Source organism: Meles meles, chromosome 16, assembly GCF_922984935.1.
Source record: "Meles meles chromosome 16, mMelMel3.1 paternal haplotype, whole genome shotgun sequence".
NCBI classification, from domain to species: domain Eukaryota; kingdom Metazoa; phylum Chordata; class Mammalia; order Carnivora; family Mustelidae; genus Meles; species Meles meles.
Window position 1 is genome coordinate 40,407,150 of NC_060081.1, and position 20,038 is coordinate 40,427,187.

General features: G+C 56.7%; 1 protein-coding gene across 6 annotated transcripts in view; it reads left to right on the forward strand.

Annotated features, from left to right (window-relative positions):
- RRBP1 (ribosome binding protein 1) overlaps window positions 1–20,038 on the forward strand; it is a 63,783-nt gene that overhangs the window by 28,877 nt on the left and 14,868 nt on the right. For all 6 annotated transcript variants that reach the window (XM_045980719.1, XM_045980725.1, XM_045980720.1 and 3 more), the window contains 6 exons: window positions 9,444–9,592; window positions 10,843–10,965; window positions 14,271–14,423; window positions 15,256–15,374; window positions 17,713–17,866; window positions 19,660–19,798. In XM_045980719.1, the coding sequence (XP_045836675.1) occupies window positions 9,444–9,592; window positions 10,843–10,965; window positions 14,271–14,423; window positions 15,256–15,374; window positions 17,713–17,866; window positions 19,660–19,798 (837 nt within the window). The remainder of the gene's footprint in view (window positions 1–9,443; window positions 9,593–10,842; window positions 10,966–14,270; window positions 14,424–15,255; window positions 15,375–17,712; window positions 17,867–19,659; window positions 19,799–20,038) is intronic.

Consider the following 20,038-nt stretch of genomic DNA (forward strand, 5'->3'; position numbering starts at 1 on the left):
CTGCTTTTGCAGCCAAGTGCCCCACCTTGGCCTTTGCAGTCTTCTCATTGCAACATCAGAGAGATGTCCCATCTCCCATCATCCAGGCTGATCCATATTCGTTTTGGCTGTCTCGATGTTTTCCAGGGTTTGCTTTCTTTTTAAATTAAGTTTAGTTCATCAAGCCCTTACATTTTTAGAGGGGTCCAGTCTAAGCAGACCCTTGCAAATCTTAAACATGCTGCCCGAGACCAGAACATTTCTTCCCCCCGTTGACATGATGCTCCCTTCCCTCACTGGTCCGTAGTCACCTATTGCCCATGGCTGCCTTCCCTGGACTGTGCAGGGAAGGGATGTGCAAGGAAGGGCATGACCACCTGCACAGTCAGTTCTTTTGGACACTGCTATTCTCAACCAGAGCAATCAGGAGAAGAGAGGCCTGTGAAAATGAGCATGTCTCTGCAGCTCTGTTGGCACCACGCAGCTCATCTCGTGCTTTGTTCTGTCTGCCTGTATCCCGAGTGGCATGGGGTAAGGGCCCCATTATCTTCCCTATCCCAGAGCGATGTGACAAGTGAGGTCATGGAAGCTGCGTCCAGCCCATGACACATGGCAGATCAGCAAAACCTGCAAAACCTGCCCCAGAGCTGGGGGCACCACAGACCAGGGTATGTCCTCAGTTGTCACCAGGTGGGCCCAGCAGGGTCCTCGCCGACAGGCACCCCAGAGAGAGACAGGGCAGGTGTGGAGGCGGACCCGGGACGTGCTTCTACAGGCCCAGCTTGGAACTCTTCCAGCACTTCCGATCTGTTTTTCCTACAAGAACAAATCAGGGCCATGTGGCAGCTTTTTACTGCTTGTTGTGGCCAGATTTGACAGTGAACACCTGCCTTCTAATCCATGCTTTGAAAATGTATTATTGTATAAATACGTCCTTCCAGCAAACAAAATACAAGCAATACAGAAGCGTGGAAGGTGAAAAACCAAGTCTTTCCACTCCATGCCTCTCCCCACCCATTCCTGGGGGAGCCTGGGAGCGTTCTGCTCGATACCGCAGCACACCCAGATGGGGCCTGCGGGGCACCCGGCTTGGGGGGCTTACTTTGCTTACCAGGGTACTGGTGACATCGTTTCCTACTGTACCTATGGGGCTGCTGCCTCCAGCTCCATCCTGCTCCAAAGCAGGAATGTCTCATTTGTTTATTTAAATGATATTTACTGGTGTGTGTTTTTTTGGGAGGATGGATTTCTTTTTTTTTACAATTTCAGGGAGAGTGAGTGGGGAGAGGGGCAGAGGGGGAGGATCTCCAGCAGACTGCACTCAGCAGTCCAAGAGGCAGGGCTCACTCTCATGACCCTGAGATTGTGACTTGAGCTGAAACCAGGAGTCGGGTGCTCACCTGACCGAGCCACCCAGGCACCCCAAGAGTCTGCAGGTTTTTTGCCGCTAACACGAATGCCGCGGTGTGTTAGAGTGTGAGCAGCTCTTTAGATACGTCATGGCTAAGTGGAAAGGCAGGTGCATTTTGAATTTAGGAGGAGAGTGCTACATTGCTCCCCAAAGACATTTCACGATTTCCTATTCTCGCAGAGTGGTGAGAGGCCCACATGCGTGTTTCCCAGAGCCCTGCGCCTGACTTGACCTCTCCCGTGGGGCTGTAGGAATAGCGATCACTTCAGGGGAGCATGAGAAACCCAGGGGTACAATAAGGAGAAGGCACAGATTCATTTCTTATTGTTGGCAGAAGAGGGAGCTCAGGGAACCGCAGAGAAGTGGATATTTCCCCTCAACTAAAGCTCCCGAGTGTGGGCAGCCAGCTTGCAGGCCTCAGCTGGCTCGTTCTCCTGTTCAGTGTATATTAGGAAAAGCTGCGGACCTCTTACAGGAAGTGCATTTTGTACCTGGTGGTAGTTTCTTGAAAATCTGTTTTTGCCCTCGGGCTCCGTCTTTGCAGTACTTCTGCCAGCCCATCTGCCCTGGGCTGCGCGGGCCCTAATGGGCCGGCGAGCGGACGCTTTTTAGGTGAGCCCTTTCATCCCAGCACTTGGAAGGGAGTCCAGGTTCGCACAGTGCAGGCCTGGCCCCCAGATAAAGCAAAGACAGTCTTGGGGAATGTGGGGTGCCTATCTGCACGCACTCCACACTGTCTGGCTTCTGCTGGAGTTCGGCATGCACGCTGCTGCCGCTGAGTGGGGCCCTTCCCTCCGGCACTGGCTTCTCCAGGGACCCCCTTCCTTGTCTGCGGCCTGTGCACCCTGGGGTCAGAAGCTCGTCGAGTCAGGGCCCAGGGGATCCTGGCCCACCTGCAGAAGGTAGAACACGCTTTCAGACACCCCACAGTGACCCTATTCATGGGTCACACAAGTTCATGTGGGAGATAGGACCGTGGGTAAATTTTAGTTACCTTTCCTTTGCTTTCTGCATTTTCCAGTTTTGACCTGCAGTATTGTTTAGATGGAAAAGAAAAAAAACCAAACTCCATTATTTGTCTGTGAGGCAAATAAACAGGCACTCACTGTACCAAGGGGAACTCCTCACCTTTCAGGCACCGTGAGGCAGCCCAGCCCTGACCATAGGTCCCTTGAGCATCTTCCAAGCATCACAAAGGAATGCTGCTCCTTCAGGGGTCCAGGTCAAGGGAGGAAAGTGGCCAGTGCTCCTCAGGCACATCCCAGCCCCTGGGTGCCCAGTGCATTGTCATGAACTGAGCTGAAATGGGAAGTTAGTGGCTCCCACATCTGTGAAGCTGGCAGGATCTTAGGGGAGGTGGGGGAGGCTCAGCTCCATATGGTGCAATCCCTCCCCCACCCCAATCCCTGGCCTCTCCTCCCAGAGCAGGAAAAATGCATAAATAGGAGCATGTTCTTTCATCTAACGAAGCAGGGGTCACCAGGGGTCAGGGCAGATAGGGAAGAATTTTCAGACCTACTAGGGAAACTTCGCTGAAGGGGTCTGTAGCTTAGCAGAAGCCCTAATCTTAAACCATGTGACTTGATAGGTGTGACACCCCTTCCTTCCCACAATACCACCCTCCCCAGCACCTCCCACAATGACCTTCTTGCCCTGTGTGTTTGCTGGGTCACCACCAGGAACGTGACACTATTGTTCTCAACCAGATATTTGGTCAGGCATGTGGTTTATGAAGCTCCTTTCCATGCATTTATCCCCTTATGGGTCTGTAACGTGGATTTGTAGGTTTACGTGCTTTTCCGAAAGTCGAAACCGAAGTTCAGCTCTCTTTTGAGACTTCCCAGAACTCACATGGACAGCAGATGGTGACAGGGACAGCCTCAAGCCTTGGTGCCTCCATTTGAGGCCCCTCTCAGGCCAGGCCCAGCCCACCTCGGCGACCTCTCTTCAGCCCCTTAGGGCTGGGGTATAGAGAGGTGTGTATTGAGATTAGGTCTGATACTCTTTTCTTACCAACTTAGTTTTTCAGGGTTTGAAGCTCTGAAATCTCTAGGGCTTCTGGAGCCTTTGTTCACTTTCTATGTAAGTTCTTCAAACCGAACTTTTCTTTTTTGAAAGAACAAAAACATCGCTTCGGGAAGGAGCCAAATCAGTATGGCACTGCCTCGTCTTAGAGAAGCTGCTGGATGACATTCTTCCAGAACTCTCCATTCAGTAATCTTAAAACATGGCAGCTCTGGGGCTCCAGAGGCCACCCTGAGGCAGCTGCGGTCAGGAAGCCCACAGGTGCACAAATCTTGTCTTTTCTGCTAAAAATCTCGATCATCATTTAAGTAAGGCAAGTTCTCCTTGGACCACCTACATGCCTGAGGAAGCCTGCGGAAGGATCTTGCCCAGAAGTCCTACAGGGCTTGTCTTTCTTTAAGAAATACTGTGATGTTTCTCTTTTCTCTTTCTTTTTTTTCTCTGAATATAAACTGGATTTTGTTGAAATTTGGGGGAAAAAGTATAATGAGTAAAAGTCACTTAATCTATGGGATTTTTAAATTTCATGAGGCATTATTCAATGCACAGCCTCTGGGATTTGCTAAGATTACTTTTTTCTCCAAAAGGAAAGGCCGGATTCAAAGGCCCCCAGATTGGGCTGCTCTTAACATTTTTGGTACTTTGCTCCATGCAGTTAAAATGCCAGATATTAGTGTCTGTGGCAGACAAGTGTCTAGCATGACTGCTCCTCCGGGAATTGGATTGGGAGGGCAGGGTGGCCGCTGGGCAGTGGCAGACTTTGCAGCCTGAGCTGAGCTTAGGGTCGGCCGCATGCATGATTGCATGCCTGCTGCCCAGGAGCCGCTGCCCCCTGCCTCCAGTGCAGTCATTGGATCTTCCATCCGGGGCCTTGTAAGGGCTGCTTTCCTGCAAACTCATGAGGACCCTTTGCAGCCTCCGCCCCACAGTGTGAAGCTAGTGGGGAGACCGCTGACATGCTGGCCAGTCCCACATCTCTAGAGAAGGGTGTGCTTGCCGGCTTCTCTGTGGTGTTGGGGGGGTGCCCTTTGTATGTGGGCCAGCAGGAGTCAGGGGCTTGTCTCCGTCTCTAAGTCAGATGGTTGCTTGTGCAGTGGTGGGCTTCAAGGAGGTGCAGGGGAGCCCTTCCTGGGGCCTTCAACCCAAGTTTGGTTCAGGATTGGGGATGTCAGGGCCTGGAGGTCCTGAGGTTGGGGTCTGGTTTCCTGCGGTGGAGCCATGCAGGGCCACTGGCCTACACTGTTGGGGTGGCCCTTGTGCAGCATCTGGATGCAGCAGCCATTTGGCCTGCATCTGTGTGTCTGAGATAGGACAGGCCTGCAGAACTGGCCTGGATGTTCCTTGAGCAAACGAGTGTTTCTGCCACTGGAGTTCTCCCCCAGCTCCCCATACCTCACCGCCGTGGCAGGTTCCACTGGCAGAGTCCCTGGATTGACACCTGGGCCTCTGTCCCCCTAGCTCAGCTTCTTCAGTACCCTTGAGCCCAGCCCTTCCCTCCCCCCTGGACTCTTCCCTCCTCTGCCCCTACATCCAGCCTTGTCCCCCCAATGTGTCCAGGCACAGACCTTTCTCCCTACTGGGTATGCTCCTTGCCTATGAGATAGAATCCAGATCCTTGGGACCTAGGAAGACGTGGACCCACTCTAGTCTCCCTTCCCTCTGCTCTGAAGAGCAAGGCCCTTCCAAGCCTCGTTGCTTGTCCTTGCTGCCCCCACCTTGTGCCAGCCCTCGCCTTCATGGCTGAAGCATCTCCTGCTTTGAAATCTCTCCTGGCACCACCGCTGTAGTTGGTTCCTTGGCAGCACGCCCTCCCCGTGTTCCTCTTATGTGGATCTGCTTCGTGGTGCCCACGCATCCTATGTCTCCTCTGCCTCTTAGCTGGTGCTTCTACCTCCAACTTACCTTTCAGGCCCAGCAGTTTGCTGGCTGTCAGGCACACAGTGTGAGCACACTGTGGATGGAGACCGCTGGGACCGGCTCACCCTGGGCAGCCTGCATCCACCGCTGGCATTGAGCTGACGCCCTGGGATGAGCTGTTGCATGGCCCGGGCCATCATCCCTTCACTGATGAGCAGCTGTTGGCACTGCCTTGCTGGTGGAATTAGCTGGACGTGCACTGGGCAGGAGCTGGAACGTTCCAGTAACGACACCAAGAGGGGCTGCTGCCGACGGGGTGCTGGGCCATGGAGCCCCATAGGGTCCTGAGCACTGACACCTGGGGGATCCCAGTAGTTACACAAAGAGAAAACTGTCCGCAGAGGACCCGTAGTTGACAGCACAAAAGAGACTCCTGAGCGCCTGTTTGCAAGACCAGTTTAATTTTTGGTGACTAAAGCTCCCAGCAGGATCACAGAAGGGTGCCTTATTTTGGAATTTGAGGTGTTACACACATTATCTAGTGCCCCGTGCTCCTTGGCTGGGGGCCGGTGGGGGCAGAGGGCTCCTTGCTTTACATAAACACAAGAGGGTGCGGACGGAGCCGTGCCCCCCATGCTCCCTACCCACACAAGGTGGGAGCCACAGGGTCTGTGGGCTGTGCTGCTCTGTCTGCGGGGCTGGCTCCTGGGCACCACCTTTGCGTGACTTCTCTGTTCCTTTGGTGGGAGTCGGAGGAAGGGCCGAGTTGCTTTAGCCCCCCTGAGCCTCTCCCTTTGCGCGTTGCCTCTTTCGGGGACCGGGTGGGGTGGGGTCTGGGACCCTCCTGTGACTGGGGCTTGAAGGTGGCCCTGCTGGTTGATTCTGCGGTGCTTTTTATGCTGGGTGTTTTCCAAATGTGTTGGGATTTAATCTTTGCAATGAGGCTCTGAGAAAGGAAAGATTATTACCCCCATTTTTCAGATGAGGGAACTGAGACCATGGGAGGTGAAGCAACTTGCCCAAGGATGCACAGGCAGGCAGGAGCTGAGCTGAAATTTGAGCCCAGGCCACGTGGCCCAGGGGCCTTGTTCTGACCATGCTGTCCTATAGCCTGAGGGCAGAGGTGACCTGCAGGCTAGACCTGGCCCACGGATGTGTTCAACCCCACAATGGTTTGATTTATTTATTTTTCATTGAGGAAGCTGTCAGCAGTAAAGGTCAGGAGATGACACATAGAAAATCTCGTTTCTGGCTTTCCCTGGCAAGTCCACATCTCTGAGAGTTCTGGCCCAGACTGCATGGGAGCCATCCCCTAGAGGACAAGGAACACATCTGTGGTCACCTCGCTCAGGAGGCTACTACCTCCCACCCCCACCCCAAGTCAGACCAGTGCCATTCTTGCAGGGCCTGGCCCCTGGGGCTGTTCACTGGGTCTCCTGCTGGACAGGTCTGGATTACTTCAGAGCCACCGATGAGACACTGATCCTGTCTCTCCACTCCTTGCTTTCCTGCCACATCCTTCCTCAAGACTGCCCTGGCATTTCAGTCTCACGGAGGTGGGCAAAGCCCAGGACCGTAGGAGCAGGCCCTCAGGAAGCTGACCCCACTAGGATTCACTGTCTCATGGCCTTTAGCAAGTCGGTGGCCTAACAGACGAGACATTGGTCTTTGACAAGTTTATTTTAGTGCCTTAAGATCTCACAGTCCTGAGGATTGTTTCTAGTCTTCACGTATTTGCTAGAGATGCACAGCACACCGGTGTGGGTTAGCTTGCTAGCCCGTTATTTGTTGGGGGGAGTCCACTTGCCCATTTCCCAGACACGGGCATCAAAATGAGCTTAGTGCCACTGGTTTGGTGAGAGGATCTTGAAATGCGGAAGAGAATGCAACTCACATGGGGTCCCCAAGTTCTGGTTGCTACTTCCAGGTGCTTTTTTCTTTCGTTTTTACTTCCCCAGCTTTGGGGAGAGTAAAGACTGCACCATTCTTATCTAAAAGACTGAATGGAAAATTGTAAAGTCATGGCTCCCAAATATTTAAAGGGGGGCGTCCATATGAACACAGTGGCTACCATGGAAGATTCTGTGGGGAGATTGGGCAAGGGGCAGGGGAGAGTTCAGTGTTCCTGTACATAGCTTTGGATTGTTCACTTGTTCAAGGTTTCATGGCTTAGTTCACTGATACATCTAATAAAATTTGTAGAATCGGATTAGAAAGTTTGCATAAAGGTGCATGGCGCTTACCATTGGGAATACCCTTGGGAACCCTTGGGAACATTCTGGGGTCCGTCTCCCTGGCCCTCCAAGAGGGTGCGCAGTGTGTCGAGACTGCCAAGTCTGTGAGGAAGCAGATCCATGGCAAAAATTAATCTATTAAAAATCTATACGATTTTATTTAACCCAGTTTGCCCCAAGTAGTATCATTTCAACATGCAGTCTATACAGAAAATCATTACAGATACTTTACATTCTTTTTTCCCCCTATACCAAGTCTTCAAAACGTGGGGTGCACTTGTACCTTGTAGCACACCTGGGTTCATGCCAGCTGCATTTCAAGGGCCCAGGAGCTCTGCATGGCTGGCGGCTGGCAGCTGGCATGGTGGGACAGTGCAGGAAGAGGGGACACTGCAGGGCTTGGCCTCAGAGGGTCTGTCCTGCCCCATCTGACTCCAGCTGTGTCTTTGAAGAGTGGACGTCCCCTTCTGGAAAACCTTAATAGTAAGCATCTGTCTACAGGCTGAGGGGGAACCGCAGCGGGGGGGGGGGGGGGGGGGGGCTGTAAACCAAAATGCTAACGGTGGGGTTTTCTTCTAGTAGCAAACTCGAGAGGGGGGCTTTGCTACGATTTTGGCTCTGCTGTAGTTAGAATGCTTTTTGTAGTGTGTATAAGTTTACCACTGAGATTATCTCATACACATATCTCAGTGAAAAGAAGAAAGGCTGAAGGGAGCGTGCACCCCACCCCCGCTTCATTTTCGTGACACCCTTGAGCTCTTACGTCTTTCAGCGTGGTTATTTTTATTCTCTCCAGCTTCACAGGGGTAAGAAATTCTACAAGGAAGGTGCTCATAGCAACCAGCTCGCCCACGCCCCACATTCCCCCCATTAAGGTATCATGCTAATTGCTTTGACTTGCGAAGAAAATATTGTGACTAGTCAGTGAAAATATTGTGACAGGCTGGAGAATTTAGGGTTGCCATGGAAACCTTCCCCATTCATTGTCCTCAGTGAGGTGGGCTTAGGCGAAGGTGCCTCGGCAGGCCAGCCTGTCTCCCTTATGTCACTCCTCTGTGGCACCCTAGTCAGTGGGCTGTGGGGCAGATCCGGGCATTTCGGGGCGGGGTGTGCTGCCAGGTGGGGCACCTCAGGTTTCCCTGTCCTGTCTTCAAGGCTGCATGAGAGCCTGCAGTGCGTGCGCGCCAGGGGACATCAGGAGCACTGCAGAAGTGACAGGTGGCTGTAGGCACCTGACTCTGTCCTGCTGGAGCTCACTTACAGACTGACAATTGGGCAGGCCCATTGTGAAAAGAACCAACCTCCCCTCTCCTAAAACCGGTCTTGGGCTTCATGAAGCCTGAAATAGTGTTTGAACCCGGATGTGTGCGAAGAGCTTCCTTTTCCCCGGGACCACAGAGATGCAACCTGAGAGGCATGAACCTTTGCTTTCTATCCTCCTCTCCTGACCACTGGGTTGTGGCTGTGAGGTCTCTGTGTATGAGGGGCCGTGGGGCCATAAGAATCGATTATGGCTGGGGGCTAAACCTTGCAGGGCTGTGCCGGGCAAGAACTGGACCAAGCAGTTGGCTGGAAAAAGAAGGAAGGGAAAAAGCACTTTTGGGGAAAGTATGCCTTGCTTAATTCTGCTCAGTTTGATGATAAAATGTGGGGCGGCATCTCCCCCAATCCAGGATAACAGCCTTTCTTTCCTCAGGGACCTCTCCCCCTCTGCTCTCTTTGGGCACTTGGGAGGATGGTAGAGGACCTGTAGTGTGGTCTGCTTCTCAGTTCTCAAAAAAAGCATGGGGTACCCAGGGAGGCTCTGCCCTTAGCCTGCACAGCCCCAGCAGCCGGGAGGCCTTGGCTCGGCCTGGCTCCCTGCTGCTCTGAGGCAGAACCAGCTTGGTTGCTGGAGTCGGAGGGTAAGTCCCTGCTCCTTCTCTCTCACTGCACAGGGCCCCCGGATTCTGACAGCCCTCTCTACCTCCCCTACAAGACTCTGGTGTCCACGGTTGGAAGCATGGTGTTCAACGAGGGGGAGGCCCAGCGGCTCATTGAGATCCTGTCGGAGAAGGCTGGCGTCATTCAAGACACCTGGCATAAGGTGGACCTACCCTCCCTACTCTTCCCTTGGGGGCCGGCAAGTTGCAGTTCTCACCTGGCCCTGGGGCCCCAGCCTTGCCTGAATGATCCCCAGTGGGCTGGCCACGAGCAGCTTGCTAAGCTGCACAGAGGTCCTGAAACAGCCTCCACTTGCCTATCTCAGCAGAAGCCTGCCGCCCCTTCACAGGCTACATGAATCACCCCATGTACACTTCGGCTTCTGCCTCAGCCCAGCCATCAGCCTAGCCACAGAAACAAGATCATTACAGGCCAGGGCCCGGTTCTGGTTCCAGATGCCTGAGGGTGAACAAGGCAGCGGGGCCCTAGTTGGTTTGTGGCCGGGGCTCTGGGGCAGGACAGAAAGTGTAGGGACTGACTGCATGGTGGGGGACCCTGGGACTGTCTCAGAAGCCCCTTTCTCTGTTGCCCCTCCTGCCACTGGGGGCCTGCTCAGAGACCAGCACCTGCCCCGTGGTGGTGGTGGTGCGTGAGCTGCCCCCAGGAGATGCTGTGTGGTGCACATTTCCTTACCCAGAGTCAGAATTGTAGGTTATTTTGCTAGAGAATTTTGTGGCACCTTTGTGGTTAGTGATGTCGGGGGTGATGTATCCTGAGAGCCAGGCATGTGACCCCTGCCCTGAGCCCTGCGGGGCTTCCTTCCTTTCTGGCTCTCACTGAGGTGGGCACGCTGTGTGTCACAGGGGAGCTCCTCACTCAGTGAGTTTGGGGAGGGAAGAGTGTCTCCTGGCGTGTGAGCAACTGGACGAGGTCAGGAGAAGCACTCCTCCAAGAAGATGGGCCCAGACCCACCTCAGGCCACTATCCCCATAGTAGTAGACCTCCCCTCCCAAGGTCTCCAGGCTTCAGCTAGCAGCCTGCAGGCTTCACAAAGCAGCTAAGTGGTGGGCACCAAGCTGGGAACGATGGCTCATTGCCCCTCTATGGGGTAGGAAGAGGCCCTGGCCACCATTGGTCCGAGTTTGTGGGAAACCCCGTGTTCCTAAAAGCTAGCCCTGAGAACCAAAGCTTTTGGTCTAAACAGCTCCTGTACAGTGGGCCTAGAGGCCTGGCAGCCTGGGGAAACTGAGGCCGGGGAGCCGTTCCCCAAAAGCGTGTGCAATCAGGTTAGAACCAGCTCATCTAGAAGCCCCATCCCACTTGATCAGGCCCCTGCTGTCTTGTGGGTCCCAGTCTGACTGCTGGGGCAGGGGAACACGGCCCCTTGGTTAATGCCGCTCTGGGCACTTCTAGGCCACTCAGAAGGGCGACCCCGTGGCAATTCTGAAGCGCCAGCTGGAGGAGAAGGAGAAGCTGCTGGCTGCAGAGCACGAAGACGCGGCTGTCGCCAAGAGCAAGCTGAGGGAGCTCAACAAGGTACTGCCGCTTGCATGCCTGTCCTGAGTGCCCCCACGCCCTGGGCCGTGGGAGCGTGGGGCGGCATTCGCACCTTGGCTCCCTGCTTGGGCCTGCAGGCTCACCACTGCCTCCTGCACTGGTGCGTCTGGGAGCCTGATGCTCTGGAGCAGGTTCCACAGTGGCAGCCCCCCTCCCGTCACCATGGGACTAAACACACACGGACCTGAAGTCAGGGGTTAGGGCCTTCAGGTCGTGATGGGCTATCTTTTTAGGGTATGCACCCTGAAAGGAGGTTGGGCCCAGCGGACACAAATTGGTTTTGTTGAGATTGGGAGCAAAATCTCGTGGGGAGGGGAGTGAAGGAGCTGCTTTTCTCCCTTCTCTGCTTTCTTTGGAGCGGACCTGCAGGGAAACAGCAAGTCCTTAGTGGCAGCTGATGGCTTGCCCAGATAAAACTTGTACTTCTGGAATGATTTTCACGGGTCCGTGCCGCCCCCGAGGGCTGGGGGCATCATTCACGATGTGTCGGGACACAGGGCACAAGCCCCCCCCCCGCTCCCCCCACGGCTGTCAGAACTCACTGGGCTTCATCCCTTGCCTTTCTCCTGAAGAGAGCCCTACACACGTGGCTGGTTACACCCAGTTCAAAGCTGTCTTTTTCAGTAAAATTCTGTGGCTTGCTCTCATCCTCTCGCTGCTCACCTGCTTCTCCTGTCCAGGCAGCAGGCCCAGGGAGATGGCCTAGGACTGGTGATGCCCCACGCAGTCTGGCCTGCGGCCCTTCCTCAGAGCCCCTCCATCTGCTCGTTCAAGACTAGTCGGAAACAAGGCAGCCTGAGTTTCTGACCCCAGTTGGAGGGATGTGGCCCCGAGCCAGACAGTGAAGTTTGTGTGGTGGGGATGGCAAGAGCAGAAGATGAGCCTTCTGGATGGTTCGTCTGGGTTAATGCTCTGCCAGCTGGACAGCACACCACTGGTTAAGTCTGTGGTTTTGGGGAGCCTTCCTTCTGTGTCCTGTTTCCGGACAAACAGGCATCCCTGTGAAATCTGTTGACCCCCCCCCCCACCACCACCACCAAATAAAGTTCAAGTGAGAGGAAGCGGGAGCAAGCGTTCCCACAGCTGCTCGGCCGTGCGGGTGTCTGGCCAGCTCCTTGTGTCTGCCCCCTTGAATTTAGGGTGAGCTGGAGGTGTGGTGAGTGAGTGGGTACAGCCTCGGACAGTCACAGTGCCCTGTTTCTTCTCCATTCCTGGGGTCTCCAGCCACTGTGGGCGGCAGACGCAAGGGGGGCATGTACCCCACAGGAGCCCCTTAGGTGCTTCCTTCATGCTGGACACTTACTGCTCTCTCTCAGTGGTGGCCACTTGGCAAGAATTCCACACCCACAGCAGCAGTCCACCTGTAGACACGCTCCCCACGTCCGGATGCGTTCCGGCTCTTGCCCGAAAGAGTAGCTCCCGGTCTGCAAGCCACAGGGCTCTGTGAGACGCGTGGGGACAGCCGCTGGGTGCTCGTTACCCATCTCGCTCCGAGGCGTCCCTCCAGACCCGCCCTCCTTTACCATACCCTCCTCCCTGCAGCCTGAGGAGGCCTTCTTGGGCTTCCAAGTGCTAGGGTGGTCCTGTGAGGGCCCTCTGTAAGCTCTGCCAGCGGCTCATCCTCACACCGGAGCCTGCACCCCTGAGCTCCCGCTCCGTCTGCTCCCCCAACACGTGGCTCTTCGTTGCTCCCCCTGGGCCTCTCCTGCTCCTCTCTTAGCCTCAAATGCCTTTCACTGCATGGCTGACTGGAAATTTTCCCCTTATCCATGAAGATTCCTTTAGCCTCCATCCCTCAAGAAGCCTTCCAGAACCCCGTTTTCTTCTCCGAGTGCCACGGAGGCCATCACTGCAGCCATGTGTCATTGTATGTCCCCTGTGATCCTAGCCTCCTCGCTTGGCTCAGCCTCACAGGCTGCTTGTTAGTGAGTGGCCACCGAGGCCCCGGGCCAGCACACGGCTAGAGGAAGCCTTCCCAGTCTCAGGTGACGTATCTCCCCCAGGGCTCTGTGAGGTCAGCTGTAAAATGGGGATCGTGACCCCCCCATCTCACCGAGAGAATGGAGTGAGACACTTGGCGTGTGTCAGGGTGGATGCGCAGTGGTCTCCCGTTCCTGTAGTAGTCAGTGACGTTTCCCTTGGCGTGGACCTCACACTCCTGTGGGCTCTCCCTCTGGACAGGGTCAGGAAGATGACTGTGAATGGTGAGGCCATGGGGTCCGAGATGGCCTCAGGGAAGGCTGGGCAACACACGGCAGCTCTGGTGGCCAGCAGCCACCCCATCAGCCTAGCTCCTCCCCCAGCCTCTGATTTGCTCCCGTCCCAGCCCCGGGGGGCACACTCTGGCCCTTGGGGATGGGTCTCCCTGGCAGCCGTGGCCTGGAGAATGAGAGGATTTCCCACTTCTCTGGTCTCCTGCCCGGGAGAGGGATGGGACAGGGGCTGGAACTTGTGAGATGCTTGGTCACCTGGTCACCCAGGCTAGTTGGGCCCACACTGGGTAGTTGTCAGCCTGGGTGGAGGCCCACCGGACAGGGAGGGCCCCGAGCCCCAGGGGCCTCTTTGCATCAGCCTCCCCACAATTGACACTTCCCATGGCTTCTGGCCATGGCCATTTTTTCAGGAATGACATAGACTCCAGCCAGCCCCTCTCCCTTGACTAGCCTTTCCCACCCTGTACTCTGCCTCCTCCTGAGGCTTCAGGTCCCGGGCCCAGCATCCTGTGCTCATTATGGGCCTCTGACGCTGAGCAGAGCAGATGCTCCCTAGGCTAGGGGAGCAGCTGAGCCAGAGACCCAGTCCCCTGCAGGAGCGGGCTGACCCCTTGTCATGGTGGGATGGGCATTGTCCCTTTCCCCACCCCAGCCATCAAGGCCCACTGCCTCTTCGGTCCTGATACAAGCACTCGAGTAGAGCATTCCAGGGCCCGGATGTCTGGGACCCAGCCTAGCCGGCATGCCATCCCCTCAGCAGAACCTAGCCAGTAGTCCAGGGGACCCCAAGACCATGTGGCGTGTTTACACAGTTCCCAGCGTGCCCTGCTTTCACGTGGCCAAGGCCTGATATCAAGCCCCCTACCGGTCAGGCCAGTAGGATTTTCCGCAGACCCCTCGTTGTCTCCTGCTGGCTCTCCGCAGTGGCTGACTTAGTGTGTCTGGGAACTCGGGAAGTGGTTAGGTGTTGAAGTGATATCTGGGCTGTGAGGACATTGGTCCCCCCCAACAAGCTGCCGAGCTCCCGCCCTCACTTGTCTAACCACCTCTCTGCCCTCTGCGCTCTCCTAGGAGCTGGCCGCCGAAAAGGCTAAGGCTGCGGCCGGGGAGGCCAAGGTGAAGAAGCAGCTCGTGGCCCGGGAGCAGGAGATCACGGCTGTGCAGGCGCGCATGCAGGCCAGCTACCGCGAGCACGTGAAGGAGGTGCAGCAGCTGCAGGGCAAGGTGGGCAGGGCTGCGGGACCTGGGCAGTGGGCTGGGGCGCGGCCGGACCCTGGTGGGTACTGGAGGATACTTGGTCTTCAGCCTCTGGTCTGGTTTTGGAGGGAGGGGCCGTTTCATCTGGCCAGCTCTGATCCGCCTGCTGTGCGTGCGTTTCATGTCAACAGTCAGGAAGATAGAAAACAGACTGAAAAGAGCACTGTTTTTTAAAACAGCCTGATCCTAAGTGGCCCGCGCCACGTCCCATCTCCAGGGTGCTGGTCGGTCAAGCTCTTGACCTCCATGGGGCTCCACAGACGTACTGGCTCTGCTTTCACCACTCGAGGTTGGGAGGACCCCCCGAGGCAAGAGGCATGAGCTGCCCGAGGCCAGCGGGGGCCACCTGCCCAGCCCGGCCCGTGGAGCCCCAGCCTGGAGCCTCACGCCCCGACTGGTGTTCTGTTTGTGGTGGGCCGCTGCATGGCTCCGTCTGCACCCCAGGAAATCAGCGGGCAGGAAACAAGGCTCCCTCGGGGCCACTGTTGGCTGTGGCTTGTGGCTCTGTGCTTGGAGTCAGGGCACTTTGCCTGACTTTGTCAGAGGTGGTGTGCTCAGGGCAAGCCTGTGGCCTGGGTCGAGTGCTCGCTGCCTGGAGGCTGTGAACGGGGAGGTGGAGAGGAGAGTGGGGGTGCTTGCTGGGGTCCCCCTGCCTCTGACGCCAGAACTGTGCAGTTTGGAGGACTCCTCCTCACCTCATGTGGAGAAGGTGACGCCCTCGTTGCCTTTGCGGGCTGGGTCCTCACCGGCTGGGCTTCAGAAGCCAGCTCTCTCCGACGCCTCTTCATTGGCTTTTCAGATCCGGACTCTGCAGGAGCAGCTGGAGAACGGCCCCAACACGCAGCTGGCGCGTCTGCAGCAGGAGAACTCCATCCTGAGGGATGCCTTGAACCAGGCCACAAGCCAGGTGGAGAGCAAGTAAGCCGAGCACCCCCTTCAGACAGCACGAGGACCCGAACCTGGGGCTCCGGAGCTGGAGAAGGTCCCTTACACCTCCCTCGGGGCTGTGCGGGTGCGCTCCAGTTTCTTCCTGGATGTGGTGGCATGGTGGCCTGGCATGGTGGCCTGCGTAGATCCCCCACGTGAGCACTGGGGCTGGTGGTGCACTTGCACAGTCACCCTGGTGAGGGCTCCGGCCTGACTGCCTCCCCGTCTGGTTCTGAGCGACCAAGCCCTCTGGTGCATGGCTGGCATCCTCACACGTAGCCAAGGCCCCAGGGAGAGCTGGCGAGCCCCAGCCTGCCTGTGCCGGGTGTCCACACAATCAGGGCCTCTCAGGTCCTGGCTGGTGCTGGCCTCTGACCTTTCTGGGAAGCGGATCCTCTTCCAGGCCCTTCTTTACAACATCCTGTTAGGAGGCTTTTGAAAACGTCTGATGTTGGTCCAGAATATCAGGGGCTTGCAGATTGTCCAGGATCAGAGTCTGATGGTGATGTGGGTCTGAGCCCCTGGATTCTCCACCAGGGAGGGGGTCTCCTGAGCTGGAAGGGACATTTGCCTCAGGTGCACGGATGGTAGGGAGTAAATACCCCTCACAGCACATGGCCTGGCTGGCTTAGCGGGGCTCTCGCTCTCAGCCTCGCCTGTCAGGAGCTCAAGTGCCAGGGCGTCCGGTGAGTGGGCCGACCCCAGAGGGCCCCAGTGACCTCACTTGAGTGAAGGGCCGCGTGGCTCGGACTTGCTGATGGTAGCATTACGGTCTCCACGTGCTGGCCCAGGAGAGGCCCCGCTGCGTTTTCTTTTGATTCACACTTTTTTGCCTTCTCTTGACCTGAAGTCTCCCAGAGGGACTTTCTGGGGTTCTCTGTTGTCTCTAGAGCATCCCTGTTTGCCGAAAGGAATACTGACAAAGTGTTCTTTGTCCTTTAGTTGCAAGTCAGGTGGGACACCCGTCGGCCCAGGAGCTGGACCGGGGAGGGGAGTGTGTGTCCATGTGTCTGGTTTTGCCGGGGCAGGGGCATTGGTCAGAGTGTGATCTAAAGGCCTTCTTCCCCAGGCCGGTCCCTTCTGTCTGGACATCCCCTCTGGGTGTGCATGCTCACATCTTCATCTCCGGCCTGACCTCTCAGCAGGTTGGAGGTCGGTGGGGAGCTGGGTGTGGTTTCCTTAGCAGCTACAAGCAGAAGGTGAACATGGGGAGGAACGCTCCGCGGGAAAGTGAGGAGCCTATAGACCTGTCACCTTGAGTGGCAGCCAGTGACGCCCTTCATGGAAGCTCTGCCCTGTGTGTGGTCGGTGGCCCAGGGCCCCGCCTGGAGCTCCAGAGCAGTCTCAAGGGGCCGCCCGCCGAGCCTCCCACCTCCAGCCCCAGGAGCTGGAGTCCAGTCTTTCCTGCAAGCCCACCTATCCGGAACCTCGGCCTTCTAGAGCATGAGCCGATGGCCCGCAGAGGGCTTTGGGATGACCACCCTGGTGCAGGTGGGAAAAGCCAGGTGCAGAGAGGTGGGAGCCCTGTACCCCTTGACCAGCAGAGCATAGCTGCCCTTGGCCGGGCTTCCTGCCTCCCCCAGTCTGTTGCCACCTTGCTGGGTGGTGGGCAGTCTGGTCTGTCTCCTTTGTCTGGCCTGGTACTGGCCCTTGGCTGGACAGTCGGCTCTGCCTTGAAGACGTGTCTTGTGTCCTAATGAAGGACGCCGACATGCTGATCGCCTCCCCACACTGGGAAAGGTGGGTCTGGAGCTGCCTTTCTTTAAATCAAGTCTCCTTCCTTCACTTCCGGACTTGTCACCGGTCCCGAGATCCAGCTTTTGCTCCATGTTGCAGGGTCTGTTTGGTGAAGTGCCTCAGCCCCCGACTTCCGGTGGCCTCCGGCCTAGCTGTGGTCTAGTTGGCTGGCTGGCTGTCCCCCTCCCTGGCCTGCAGGGGTACTGTGACCAGTTGGCCAGCATCTGGAGCCTATCTGGTCCTGGGTCAGCAGTGAGGAAGAGGGCATCTTGCCTCTTCTCTCTGAATTTTCCAGCCGTTTCTGGATAGGGTTACCATAGGATACTGTAGCACATATTCAGCTCTTTGCTCTGTATGGTCCATATACCGTGCTAGTCAGAGGTCTTCACATCAGAGCTCAACACGACTGATGTAGCACAGGAGGCTTTGGTAGTAGTTTCAGGACTTGGGCAGCCACCTGTGAAAGAGCAGGTGCCCTGGAGGGAAGGCTTACCCGCCAGCCCTCCATCACCCAGGGCCAGCCCTTGGGGCCAGCGAGAGCGGACCCGGGGCTGCTCTGTCCATCAGCTGGGGGCTGGGGACTGTCTTGCAGGCAGAACGCCGAGCTGGCCAAGCTCCGGCAGGAGCTCAGCAAGGTCAGCAAGGAGCTGGTGGAGAAGTCGGAGGCTGCACGGCAGGAGGAACAGCAGCGGAAGGCTCTGGAGACCAAGACGGCCGCCTTTGAGAAGCAGATCCTACAGCTGCAAGTGAGTGTGGGGAGCAGCCTCCTTGGTACCCTGTGCACCCCACCCACCAAGTCTCTGCAGAGCGGGGACAGACCCAAGCTCACACAGCCACCTTGGGTCATCTGCTTGGCAGCCAGAATTTTGACAGCTGGTGGCCCAGGCTGAGGGTTCCAGCCTGAGCCTCATTCATAAGAGTGATAGCGAGGTTGCATGGAATGGGGGCTTGCGGTGTGGTAAGCGTTGTCCTCAGTGCTTTGCAAGCATAACTTGGCGAATTCTCATTCTAATCCCATGAGGTAGGTACTAGTATTACCTGTAATGACCTGTAAGGAAATCTGAGGCACAGAGAAGTTAAGTAACTGGTCCCGAGTTCATGCAGAGGTGGGATTTGAACCCGTGGGTCCAGCCCCAGGGCCCTTGGCTACCACCTGTGGTACTACAGTCTCTGGCTTCGAGGCTGGGCAGGTACTCTTCCCTCTCAGCCTCTGGCAGTGGCCTGGAAGCCTTTTTCTTCCTAGGAGCCTGTTTTCTCAGAGGGAGGAAGGTTGTCTCTGTCCCCAGAGTGCACTGGGCAACACCCGGTGTGGCCTCAGCCCAGGGCTTTGCTGCTTGTTGGCCTGATGACTTCTGGATCCCCCAGCTGGCCAGTTTGGGGGAAGGATGCCTGGGTGTGGGGAGCCTTGATGTCATGCCTGCTGTGCATTTAACTTACTGGGTCGAGGAGGAAATCCTGGTGGCCCGAAGAACTCTGGGCCCTTCTTCAGCTCAGTCACCAAGGTCAGGCTATAGTATGTGGGCAGGGAGCTGTCTTGTGGAAGGTGCTACCACCACAGACATGCGGACTGATGCTGGGGTGGGTACAAGGGACTGAAAAGGAACACGGTGTGGATGGTTTGGGTGGAATCGAGAGGGATAATTTGCTGTGCACTGATTTTCATGTAAGGGAGGTTGGCCCCTACCAGTGAGATCAGAACCCTCAGGGGTGGGCCTGGCCATGATTATGTTTTAAAGGTTTCTGGATGATTCTGCTTCTGGGGCTGGAACCTCCACTCTGGCCCCTAGCTTGCCACCATTATGTGTGCCATTTCTAAAGGGCCAAGGCCTCGGCCCGGCTCTCCCCAGTAGGCCCCAAACTCTGGGCGTCTCCTGTCCTCCCAGGCCTTGGGCTCCCATCCCCAGCCTAGGGTCACAGAGACTCTGTCTCCTCCCTGATACCAGAGATTCGGGGAGCCGACCACCAGTGGTGAGGGAGGGTGGGGATGTGTGGTGTGGCTGCCTCCTCTGCGGTCCTGAGCTCGACCATGAGCCCCTCAGTGTTTGCTGGGGGTTTCAGAGGTTCAGTGTCCCCATCTGTAACACGGGCATGATGGTAGTACCTGCGTCCTGGGCCGGCTGGGGGTTAGCCGTGCTGACGCACACACAGTGCCTAGAATACAGCTTCCCCAGAGAAAGCTCAACAGGGGTGAACCTTGGAAGGGCCCACATGGGAAATCTCCAGGTTAGACTGGAGGTTTGGGTTGCAGGAAGCATCTCTGTGCATCACAGTGAGGTCGAAATATTAGCATGTTAGCGACCACGCTTCTTCACCTGGGACCCCTCCCCGAGCACTTACTCTGCGGGGGCCAGGGTGGGGGGCCCCCTGGAGTTCTCAGTGGGTGAACCGACTGCTGAAATCCAGGACCGTCTTATAGCGGTTGCTGCCGCGGGTTGGCAGGATGTGAAGAGCTCTCTGTGGTCCTTAGCCTCAGAGCCTGCTGGGGGTGCAATGTCCTTCCAGCCTCCTCATGACCCTCTCCCCTGTGTCCGGTCCCCAGGCAGCTCACAAGGAGAGTGAGGAGGCCCTGCAGAAGCGCCTAGACGAGGTCAGCCGGGAACTGTGCCGCTCCCAGAGCAGCCATGCCAGCCTGCGGGCCGACGCCGAGAAGGCCCAGGAGCAGCAGCAGCAGATGGCCGGTAAGGGACTCCGAGGCCCCCACGTGTCTGGGTTTGTGCCACATGTGCGTCCATACACCACCTGGTCCCGCTGCTGCCGGGCCAGAACCCCAGAAATGGGCCAGCCCCGTGGGCAGGTGAGGTGGCATGAGGTCCCTGACTCTGTCCCCCAGGGAGTCGTGAGGCGGAGATCGCACCAGCCAGGTGAGAGCTGGGCTGGGGAGTTGGGGTGTACAAGGTGCCTCCAGCTGGAGCCTCCCC